A 12,273-nucleotide genomic window follows, 5' to 3' on the forward strand; every position below is an offset into this window, starting at 1 on the left:
CAAGCAAAGAGTAAGCAAAGAGTAAGGTGAAAGAATGAAAGGAAGCGGCAGAACTTAATGATTCAAGGATGCAGCAAGTGTTGTGAAAGAAAATATGATCACATTGAGTTTTAATGTCATGTCCAATTTTAATTTCGTGTCTCAACGCCGTTTGCTTGTCCACATGTGTTTGTTATCACAACGTTGGCTTGAGGGATTCACCTTTACTCTGATATAGCAGTGTGTTCATGATGCTCACTATTTTTGGATGGACAGCTTAGTGGCACCGAGCGTTCTCTGGGGTTTGTTGTGTTGTGTTCTTGTTGCAGAGGCAGAAACGTCTGTTTATAGCCTGTTTAAATGTTTTACACAGCAACCACTGAGCAATGTCTTCACAGATTGGCTTTTTGGCACTGTTACGTTAAAATAACCTGCAGAAATAAAATATTCAGTGTGAATGCCATGCTTTTATAAACATCTTTACAAAAAGAACTTCTATTTCAAATTTGTTGCATTAAAGTGCCCAGATACAGGAGATTTCCAAACATTTGATCATCTGCTAACCGCAGTAATTTAGATATTATTACATTGTTGCACACAAATATTAACAAGGAATATTTGTAAGTGTATACTGTATGTTTGTACACATTGTAATCTGAATACCATGTGCCATGTCAGAGCGTAAACAAACCTTTACAAACGTGTAAAGAATGTTTGAGTCAGTGTTGATTGAGGACGTTCACCATGGATACCCCAACATCGTTGCTGTTATAGACATACAGTGATGATTTCTACTGAAACTATCATTGCATTGTTTAAAATTGGTTCCAGCCGTAACTTTGTAATTGATTCATTTCTTAACACGATTAAAAGCTATTGTGGGTACTTTTTGTGAGTGTAATGTTTTCTTCCATGGTACTATACTGTGTGAATGACACTAAATCTTCACGAATAGAGAAATTCCAAACAAATTTTCAGCAGTGATACTTGTATAATGTAACACAAATCCTCAAAGTTATTGTAGCGACAAAATATATTTTTTTTATCTCAAGGGTCAAATATTGAGTGTCCATCATTGTCAGATGGTACAATTTGAAAGTTATGTTTTTCTTCTGCTTTGCCTCTGTAGTCTTTCAGCCACTTCTGGTGCCCTGCAAGACAGAGGTATTTGGTTACACACTGAAACATGCACAGGCTCAGAAAATCAAATAAATAGTTCTATTGGTAACACACAAACTAATACATTTTCTATCACATTAAAGAATGAAATTGTGTTAAAACAACTTATTAACATTAAGTTACCAACCTAAATAATTGGTGTGTTACCAAAGTATTTTAAGTTGGTACATTTTTCTTTTCTCAAGTTATATCAGTTTTTTTCAAATGAACTTTTTATCAATTGTAGTTGACTATTTAATGATATCAACCAATTGGCATTGTATCATCTGGAAAATCACATGAGTTTACTTAAGATACAATTTATTTGCCGACAAAAGAAAGTTCTACAGATTTACCGGGCCAGCATGTCCACAGCTTTTTGTGTAGCTTTTGTCTTCTTGTGCTGAGGCCCGCACATCCAATTCTGGATCTCCAGGCACTGACATTAAAAATAAAAAAACATTAATGGCAGCAGAATGAGTCGCCAGTGGAAGATGAGAGGGGAAAGTCATACTCGGAGGGGAATAAACACCACCAAGCAACGTGTGAACACACTAAACATCCTAAAATAACCCCGGTAGCAGTCCCAAGGTTTAGATAACACCTGCGCTGAGCACTCGGAGTGACAGGTCAACAAGAGAGAATCTGCTAGATTTATTACAGGGGCTCCAAACCAGCAAATATATTTGAGACGCGGCCTGAGTCATTTTCCACTCGGAGATGAATAAGCAATCACTGCTTCGTTGAATGGGATCAGAGAATGTTTTCTAATTTAACAAAATCCAGAAAATACTCAACTTTTAAGTACAAACACATGTATAAAATATTCCACGGTTCACATAGTGATGCAACACACGTAAATAAAACCCTGCCTGCCATTTCAGCAATCATCGGGAAAATAAGTTGTAAAAGGAACTTTAAATGAGGAAAAGACGGAGCGTGAAGCTTCTTTCTTCACCAGGGAAAGTAAAACTCTGGGTAATCTGGAACAGATCCATCTGTTCTCATGGCTGTTTTCACCGTTGCTAAGGTTGATGTAATGGAAGGCTGTTTTTTCAGCAGCACCACAGAGGAAAGGGGGGGCATGTGAAGTGTGTGTCACTGTGTATGTGCACCATTGTTCTCTTGTTCTGAGGGTTGTGTTCTGTATCTACTGTAAGAGCCAGCTTTCCTCTGGAAAAACCAGATTTACTCAAGAGTGTGTTTGAAGGGGAAAATCTGTCCTCACGTATCTGCTCTGTGTCAGGGCTCTTATGAAAGGTCACTTGTTGGATGTGGTGTTGGAAGAGTGAGCTCTGATATTCCCTGTCAAACCACGACCCCTGAACTTAGATGTCACAACGAAGCAACATAGCAACCAGCCTCCTTAGCTTACAGGCATGTTATTACTAGTGTGAAGCAATCCTCCTCTACTAGTGTATTTTAGTATGTTTGATGGGCGGCAGAAGTGAGCTCATAGGGGAAACATGTGAAGTCATACTGTACATGCAAAGTAAAAACACTCCTTATGTAAGAAATAATGAAAAACAGTGACAGAGGAAAAGCACAGAGCTACAAGGCTGTTTTTAATTTAGTGCATAAGAAGGCCACTTTTGTGAATCAAGCTGCTTTCAGAGATGCACTGAGCTCCGGATTATCTCCTGACATTCTCCCGAGGGGGTGTATGTGAGAATGCAAATGTCCAAATAAGAGGCTCCGGACATTCTCCAGAGTTTCTCCGAACCCTCCCGTAAAAGCTGTGGGTAATGTCCGAAAGAGCCAATGTGAGAACACAGCAGGAGATTGTCAGGGGGATTCCCCACAAGCGAGTGGGTGTGTTGATGATGTTTTCTAACGTGATAGAAGCAAAACTGAAATAAAAAACTAAAAGAACACACACAAACACAGACTTCTTGTCTGAAAACTGCTATAGTGACATGGGGACTAATAAGAGTCAGTGTCCCTTTAACTGACGGTGCTTGACAACCTACCATTCCTTTACCAAAGCTGCCCAGGCTCCATCCAGACGGAGGAAACACAAAGTCACTCTGTGTGATATTTTACACCAGGGAGGGCGGCTCTGCACGCAGCACCCTTCCAAGATTAGCATGCAGCTCTGATAGCACTGATCTTAAAAAGGATGGCGGGAATAGCTCTTCGCAATTTGACAGGAACCTTGTGTATTTTCAACAAGCCTCTCACTGGCGAAAGGTGGTCCCACACCAAAATAGTTTGGCAGGAATAATGTCATGTTTGATGACAGTAACTACGACTCTAATATATGTTTACAGGGGATAAACACAACATTGTGCCGTTTCCATTCTGTAATGTGCGATTACCTTCTTCATCGTCCTGTGGGCCTGCGTCATCCTGCCCTCACTCATCTCCACACTTCCTATTAGCTGAAGGGTGTCTGCAACCTCAGCACTCAGGTCACCGAACGCAAATCTCTTCGGAGTGAGAGAGGTTCGTTGGATCTCCACACATCTCTGCAATGGTATATTCATAAATAGGTAAGCTAGAAAGAGCCACATCCTGTTCAGCAGGGGGAATCGGCCCCTGCACAATAACAAACTCTGAGGGAGGGTTTCCATGGTGCTGCTGTCTAAACAAAATATTTGCAGGAGGGGACAGTCTGCTCTGGATCCCAAAATTGCACAAACAGAAATTTGAGATTTGCCTGAAGGGAGTCTTAGTGGAGACATTTCTGAATCATCTTACAGACGTGTGTGTGTGTGTGTGTGTGTGTGTGTGTGTGTGTGTGTGTGTGTGTGTGTCTCTGTGTGTGTGTGTGTGTGTGTGTGTGTGTGCGTGTGTGTAACCTCTTGCTGGTCATTGAGGAGGAGGAAACGACAGAAATGATCCTGGGCAGCGAGGAAGGCTGGATCCTGTGGACCTACAGAGTTCTTGTAGGCACTTAGACTCTGCTCAAAGTAGTGACCTGCAGATTCTACACCAACAGGAGGAAAAAATACACAACAATGCAAGTTGGCGACTTAAATCATGGCAACAATTGGCAATTGTCAGTAGTTCCATTTTCCCAAAATACGTCTTTCCAATTTTGAGATGTTATGCCTCATAGATACCGTGGAACATACGTTGACATGAGTGAATCATACTGATGTGGCCGAACTTAAACATGTCTTGAAAGTGGCTATTATACGTCTGGTTTCCATAACACCGTCTTAAAGAATTTGACATATAGGAAAACAATGGGAGATTCAAGTCCTAATTAAGCTCTTTGCTCAGGCCTGTCTGTGAATAGACCCACCATTGTGATGGGGCTCTGCTGCAGCAGAGTGGATGAGGGCCAGGCTGTGGGAGATCTGAGCCTCCTCTAACGCCCCTGGGCTGTGTCTCATAGCGATGGCATGAGCCTAGAGGAAGACACCCACATGAAAGAGACATATTACATATCAGCAAATAAGACGAGCAGAAATATTACATAACATCCCAACTTGGCCCATTGTCAAGAGGCCCTCCTGTGTTTATGTATGTTGCACTTAAGAGTTTGGTATAATTGAGTTGCCTTTGAAAGATGCTCTATGGTTTGGTCCATACGACCTTTGTCCTGTTCAATGGCGGCCATGTCTCTGTAGACAGAGCAGGTTTTATCTGGCTTATCGCCGTCCTTCAACAGTTGCAGAGACTTCTCACACTGGTTTAAAGCCTCATCTGGTCGGTTCTGTCTCTTATAGACCCTATAGAGCGGAAAGGACACAAATGGGCAGACTGTCAGAAACAGGAAGACAAACAGGAAGACAGACAGTGACCAGTAGAGTCTGCCTCACAAGGCAGCAGGGTATAGAAATGCACCAAAACCATTACGTAATTAGTGCTGCTCTTTAAATACCCTCCAGGGTTATCTAGAAATAACATAATATTATTTTATTTTTTAACTTTTCATATGAAAATCTTTATACACATGGTAACACAGGCAAGGATTGTTGTATATACAAACAGCAATAAGCCCGAAAAATACTCAAATTACCACTGCATTGTCAAAAAATGTTATAATACTCCATCATCTATACTGGTTATATAGTATGGATGATTGATAGGTATCGATAAAGTGTGGAGGCGGGGTACAATCTGAGCCAAATCCGCAGAACTGACACAGAGATAAACAACCACTCAGGCTGACATTCACATCTACAGACAATTTATAGTCTTCATTTAATGTGATAATGTGTGGGTAGGTTTTCCTGCATCCTGTCAAAGTGCACCTGGCATACAAGAAAGTGTGGATTCATAGGAGAACCACTGAGCATATCCCAACGCTCTACAGTGGATGACTGCGCTTTATGAATTACAGCTAAAGATCTTTGTATGAGAGCGACTTCCCTAAAATGATTAAAGTGATCTTTTATCAATTGAGGCTCAGGGGAGAACCACAAGTGTTTTTTTCATTAGGACTAATCTGGTGTTACCACTGAGGGCAGAGCAATTGATGAATAAAAAAGTGTCTGTCAGGAAGTTATTCCAGGACACTTTACGTTACATAACGTAGGGCATGCCCAGAAAACATGACGGCATATACCTTCAGTATTCTAGCTACAATTACTTAGTACAGTTTGGACTATCTGTGAGCTTTATTTTGAAGTACTGGTACAGTGGTGCGCAAAATTTATGCAGAAATGTATAGAGAATATTGTTTCTGTTAAGTTCAACGCACTGTTCCTCAAGGTTAAGACTCACTCATCCCTAGAGTGAGTATTTTTAGACATTAAATCATTTGAAATGCTGGAGGACGTTTGAAGGTTTTCTTGTGTTCAGTAGATAAGAGGTTAAAGACGAATCCAATTCAGATATTGGAATGATTGCGAAATGACATTTTAATAAATTCTATCCAAATTTAGTGTTCACCCATACGCCTGTTGCTTCATTAAAATGGGCCTGTTTCAAATTACTGAAGTAACTGCTTGGTCTGCAGCCAAACCCAGGTCCTGCAGCGATGTGAAAGCTTTTGGCTAATGGCTGCAGCTAAAGCCTGGAGTAGTGCAGACTATAATAGGGAAAGCTTGCTCGTTGCCATTTTAACTGCTTTTGTTGCGCCCCTTTCACAAGTCTATAACTTTCTCCTCTGACAGCTACACCACCGCTAAACCCCCCCACCACTTTAACAGCCTCAGACGAATAACTCCTGCAGTGGGTTATTTATCATTACTGGGCAGCTAGATTAGGGAATGCCCTTGTAGTGTCAGGAAACCACAGATGCAAAGCTGAAGATCGAAGAATGGATCTTTGTAAGAGAAGCCGAGTCACCCATCTGTATATGAACTGCTGCTAACAAGGTTATAAGCTGCACATGTTTTGCCGACACCTACAACAGAGTGTTTTCTGTTTTGAAACACCGACACGTCCTGTGATGCTGCATCGACTTGGGACTGGGCAAGTGCAGAGAGAGGATGTGATGATAGCTGCACTAACCACTGCAAGGACCCTGGGTCCATCAGTCGACTCCACTAAAAGCTCCAAACCATTTAATGGACTCTAAATATAATTCAGCTTTCCTTTCAAGGGGGGTGGCCTTTCTCAGAGCACACAACACTCACCACTAGCTACACTGCTGTCGTACGGGGATATAGGAAACTCCATTTCACACATCTGTCTTCCCACATCCACACTAACTGATCATTTATCTACAGACTGTACACAAAGTAATTGTATAAGGGCACAGCTTTTGATTTAAGGTTTAATCTAAGCTGCCTTCCAGTATCATGAGTATAAAAAGCCTGTGTCTACCGGACGTCTGCTCTCATCCCTGCAGCAGCATGGGTTTGGGTATTTCGGTTCCTGTTGTTAAATGTCAAAAGCACAGGTTACAAAAACATTGTAGATGCTTCTTTTATGAATTTTCCCATGAGTCCAAGATTATCCTAATAAGCCATGATGGATAGTGGGAGAGCCCTGTCCACAAGCATCCATGAGGCAGACTCTCAGGTCCTTTTTAGGCCAGCAGCGGTGGTCACAGCACAGTACATTCCTGCATCGTGGCTTGAGTCCTGCCTTTCTGCCTGCGTGGTCAGACAGAGACAATGCTTCTCTATCCTCTCATTCACTCCGCATCCTTACACACTTCCTGGTAATGTGCCACATCCCACCCAAATCTGCTAAGATTCAGCATGGCAGGGACTTTATATAATCAAGGATTTGTAGATGTATTGCCAAGCAAGCCACACAGCCCTCTTTTGTAAACGCTTCCACAACATGGTTGACGTAAGTTTGCTCTGGGCCCTCACTCGGAAAATGATACAATAATAAGGCCGAAGCGGAGTGGAAATAGAGGGACAAAAACACAGCCAGCATGCTCCAGCAAATCTGTGTGGTGCTTTAAACTGACAAAGTTCTGTCGGATGAGACTTTCTCAGACTGTTTTATTTCATCCTTCGACATCTGGAATAAGATGATTTAAATCAATTTTATTTTTTTGAATGAAATCCAGACTGTGGAACCTGAGCATGAGGGTAATACTGGTATTAGCTACTGTATCCTATGTATTTATAACAGGATGACTGATTACTCTGCACAACGTTGTCAAACAGACAAGGCATTCAAATGAATTTGCATACACATGAAAATAAGATTAATTGTGCAGAAAATATGGAAGAATTTATGCAAGTTCATTATTCAAATAGAAAGAATTTATGAAGTGCATGCTCAAAATGTAATTAAATAAAATGTCAACTAGAATGTCAACAAACAGTCCAATTAAATTCAATGAAGCTGCATCAAATTTCACACACTCATGAATATCAGTCCGGTAATGTGCCTGTTTTTTTTAAATCAAGACCCATGAATAATTTCCTGGGAAAATGGTGAAATGAAATCTTAAAAAACCTCAAATTTCAAAATGTTTAGGAAGGTAAAAATAAACTCCTGTATCTGCCCCCTGATCTGGATCCCCACCTAAACTTAATGGGTTCTTCCCTGAACCATCCTTCCACCAGGTTTTATGGAAATCAGTTCAGTTGCTTTTGTGTAATCATGCTGACAAAAATGCTAACAAACATACAAAGCAACAAACAGACAGGGGTGAAAACATAAACTCCTTGATGGAGGTAACCAGAATGTAGAAATGTAACAGCAGTTATAAAGACACAAATAAATACTTTAAGCAGCCATGGCCATCATCATATTATACAATCTTATGCATATAGTAAATTTAAACCAAATAAATTTTGCCCCCTGACAGAGATACACCTAAGTGCCCATGCACCTTGAGTGAATCAGAAAATGAGCAGAATATTTGGAGCAGGATCTGTAAGAGAGCCGAGCTAACTTTATTGTTTCAGGGTTTGGTGGGAACATTCCCCTGCACCACAACAGTGTTGACTGACAGAGCTTTAGAGGCATGCCAAATTCTTACTCATCACCTAACAAAAGAGATTTAGCGAGCTTACACACAAGCCAGAGTCTGCACATTTATTCAATTACACACATCATGACAACAAACTCTGACTCTCTGAAACAGACCAAGAAGGCATCATTTACACATTCCTGTGAGCGGAGCTAAGCTCTGTTGCTGATAAGGTCTATTTACACTAAATGTTTCCAGTGGTTACCCCGCAACACGATTTTTGTAATGTGGGTTCCTGTTGTCGAAACACTTGCATAGGGATGCACAATGTTTATTTCCCTTTCTAAAACGAATACAAACTATTTTAAATAACTTATTTACAAGGCTTTACAGACATTGTGAGTTGGTCAAACGTTTTGATGAAGACATATTTGAATTTTGAGTTTTAATGGCTTTGCAATTCCATAAATTTAGTGCCTGGATTATAAAGGCTCTTGTAGAGATCATACATGTACACAATGCCAACAGTGACAAATGTATTGAGTCAGAATACACATATTAAAAAACAAGTAATCTTTTCATATACAAGGATCCTTTACTTTCATAGGAATGAGAGTGGGGAGGTGCTTATCTGTGGCTGTCCTGCAGCATCTCACACTTGTTCAGAGTTGTTCATTTTTCCACAAGCACTATGTTTTTAAATGAAAATGAGGATGTCCGACTGGTCTGGACCAAGTGTTGACCTAGATAGCTGCTTAAAGTTCAATGCAAGTGTAACAGGACCTCAAATTGCAGTAAACAAATCCATAATAGCACAAGAATCCCATGGGAGCTGTTTTGGTGACATGTCATGCCACACTTCAAGTGTTGGTTATTTCTGTTGAGTTTTTTTTTTTTATATGTTGGTGTGTGGAAAATGCCCTATCTATGATAACAAAATAAATAGAGACATTAGCAGGGTGACCATAACTCAACTGAGATTCTAGACTTTATTTCCCGTCTGTGCTTCTAATTTCACCAACTGTAATCTAAGATAGGAACAAGAAGCTGCCATTTGTATGTGACCAGAGCACTCAGTTTACCAAAGGGTCTCTGCTGCACTTCATGTCTGTGCTTGGTGCCTCCACCTAGGAACCACTACTTCATAATCTTTCCGAAAGCATGCTTGTGTGATTCTTTGTACCTGCTATGATACAGTATATTACATTTGTATATTTTAAAATGATACTATATGTACTTTATGTATAAGTGAACAAAGCAGCTGAGGTTTGTTTAAGAACAGAGACCTTAGAGAAAAGGGAGAAATTATTTTAAGAGGAGACATGTTTCCCTCTCATCTGTACCTCTGCTTGAGCGGTGACTGAGGGGACAAGCAGAAACTCCACCCAGCAGGTCTGTAACATCATCACTAAACCCCCACACAGACTGCTGAGTGGACTGAACAGTGTCAGGGAGGGGAAATCCTGATTTGTTTAGTTGCTGTTCCCAGGAGGACGAGAAATAATAACCCCTTCTCTGACATTACTATGACAACAAAAACCCCTACACTCCAAAGGTTTGCATGAGTCTATCGCCATCTTGTGGCTAAACTTAAATGTATTGTTTTTGAAAGTGGGTTTGAAACTTTGACACGAAGAAAATTTTGTATTTAATATAACAAAAAAATTATGAAAATATAAAAATGCTATATGCTCTTCTCCCCCACTGGAGAGACCTGTCTTGTCTCATTTTAATTGGGAATGATTCCAGGTCATTCAGCTCAGCCTGAGCATGATACTCCAAGAGTCTCAGGAAATAAATACTAGTAATTTCTTTCACAACTCTACCTGCATAGACTGGTGGAGATTTCCAGCGCAGTCTTCATCTCGTCTTCCTCGTCGATGGCACTATGTTGATGAAGATCCTTAAGCACTTCTTCTGCCCTCAGAAAAGAGGATTCTGCCTCCTCAAGAGTGGAAAGAGTTAAGGACATTTCGGCTTGTTGGTTTTTCTTCTGATCTTATTTATTATTGTCAAACATGTCATGGCAAGGATATTTGGTTGTGAGCAGCGCAGCACCTCCCTGTGTGAGGTGAATGCTCAGGAGACATCGGAGCTTTTCACCTCTGCAGGAGGAGATGGAGGAGCAGACGGGCAGCAGCTCTCTGGCCAAGGCCGAGTGCTCTTGGGCCTGCAGTCCCCAGCCTGAGGGAACAAACTTAGTTATTTATACATGAGGAATCGGTTATAGGGTAAAAATGTGAATTGTAGGTAGACACCTCAGAGACTGTCATATGATTTGTACTGTATCGTTAGTGTAGTTAAAGTATTGTCTTTCTGAAATTACCTTTTAACAGGAAATATGCTTTAGCCAGTCTGGCATGGGCCTGGGCTACTTTCAGATGTCCCTCCCCATAAACCAGCCTGGTCAGAGCCACACAACGCACCAGGTCCTGGATGCAGGCATCCAACTTGGAAAATATATTCAAAATCTGTCAGCATCACATCTCCTGATAGAAAACTGTACCATGCATGAAAAGTCAGTAAAGAATCAGATGAAAAGGTCATACATTTCTTTTATTATTCATTTGAACGTGTGTGCAGATTATCCATGTATTTATAAACAAGACCAGAGTCAGAAAGACATGCACTGACTGAACCCACCTCCTGGTTGTCTTCATGGGCTTGAGCTCGGCTATAGAAGTGTTTGAGCTTCTCCTCTGGAGGCACCATCATAAACTCCCTCTGAGTGAAACCTGATTTTGAACCACAAGGAGGAGGATCGTCCACGCTCCTGCTGCTGCTCCCCACGCTCTCAGAGCATCTGGATGTACAGAAGGTTTGGTCAAACAATGGTGTTTTGAAAAAGTGGACATATGGAGGAAAATACTTTTAGTAAGTGATATGGGAGAGGTTCTGAATCTGAACCAACTAAGTAGACTTGTTTAATACATAAATTAACTTTTATAGTAGATTTCTTATTATTATTTATTATGAGACTAACACTTTATAAATCTGAGGTAGACCAGTTGTGTGTTATATCTCCTCAGTGTGCTTATACAATACATGAGCATATATACTAAACCTCTGTGTTATTGTTAGTGACGAAAATAATATTATGATAATTATCTAGATATATTGTTTTAACCTATTTTATAAGATATAAACTGCAATTTAGTAAACTATGGTGATTATACACACAGTTGGATATATACATACATAGCTTTTTTAACCACACCGGCCTAAATCCATATAAACAGTTTAATATGCTTATGTATGGTTAAGTATACTTCAACATCTTCATACACTAGTACACAAAATACAGTCTACATCCCCACAATCCTCTTGTGCCACTTTACTATATTACATTCTATACAAAACAATATTCCCATGAAAGGTGTATATTATGTTACATATTCTGTATCTAATGTTTCATGTTTATTGAATACTGCTGTAACAAGTGAATCCACAGTTGAATCGTGTCTTCCATGTTGTGTAGAGAAGACAAATCACTTACTCAGCAGGAGAGTCGGAGGAACACGGTGGAGTTTTAGCCATTGAGTGAAAACCACCGGTCAGGGTGACGGGTGAAGCATCAGCAACAGTCCGTCCCTGAACGCTGCCTGTGTTTCCCTGGTTACCGTGTGCCAGCGAGCTAAGCTAACTGCTAACTAAGCTAACTTCTGACTTAACGGTGCTAACTGCTGCTTACATTTGTTCAGAATGGGTTTAAACTATTCTAAGTATGATCTTATCGTCTTGTTAATGCACCTGAAGTAAAACGTCACCTGTTCACGCTGAATAAAGTCTGCGGCGCTGAGGCCATCATCGCTCGGGAAGCGTTTCCTGTTACAGAGAGGAAAGGAACTGTGCTGCGT

At 40.6% G+C, this 12,273-nt stretch overlaps 1 protein-coding gene across 1 annotated transcript; it reads right to left on the reverse strand.

Annotated features, from left to right (window-relative positions):
• Positions 1-201: 201 nt before the first annotated feature.
• On the reverse strand, positions 202-12,000 carry ttc23 (tetratricopeptide repeat domain 23). The gene is made up of 11 exons (XM_034589220.1): positions 11,913-12,000; positions 11,060-11,219; positions 10,743-10,866; positions 10,453-10,600; positions 10,243-10,368; positions 4,646-4,817; positions 4,388-4,493; positions 3,939-4,066; positions 3,456-3,605; positions 1,494-1,576; positions 202-1,130 (listed from the first exon to the last, which is right to left on the reverse strand). The coding sequence occupies exons 1-11, from the start codon at positions 11,951-11,953 to the stop codon at positions 1,079-1,081; spliced, it is 1,290 nt and encodes a 429-aa protein (XP_034445111.1). The 5' UTR covers positions 11,954-12,000; the 3' UTR covers positions 202-1,078.
• Between the last annotated feature and the right edge of the window lie 273 nt (positions 12,001-12,273).

The sequence above is a fragment of the Hippoglossus hippoglossus genome, chromosome 6, assembly GCF_009819705.1.
Source record: "Hippoglossus hippoglossus isolate fHipHip1 chromosome 6, fHipHip1.pri, whole genome shotgun sequence".
NCBI classification, from domain to species: domain Eukaryota; kingdom Metazoa; phylum Chordata; class Actinopteri; order Pleuronectiformes; family Pleuronectidae; genus Hippoglossus; species Hippoglossus hippoglossus.

What these genes read in the sequence shown, in the direction of transcription:
- ttc23 (XM_034589220.1), bottom strand. Translation starts at nt 11,953, where the DNA reads ATGGCTAAAACTCCACCGTGTTCCTCCGACTCTCCTGCTGA. An exon ending in CCATAGAGCATCTTTCAAAG is followed by an intron (nt 4,494 to 4,645) that starts GCAACTCAATTA and finishes GTCTTCCTCTAG; the next exon opens with GCTCATGCCATCGCTATGAG. An exon ending in AGCAGAGCCCCATCACAATG is followed by an intron (nt 4,067 to 4,387) that starts GTGGGTCTATTC and finishes CTGTTGGTGTAG; the next exon opens with AATCTGCAGGTCACTACTTT.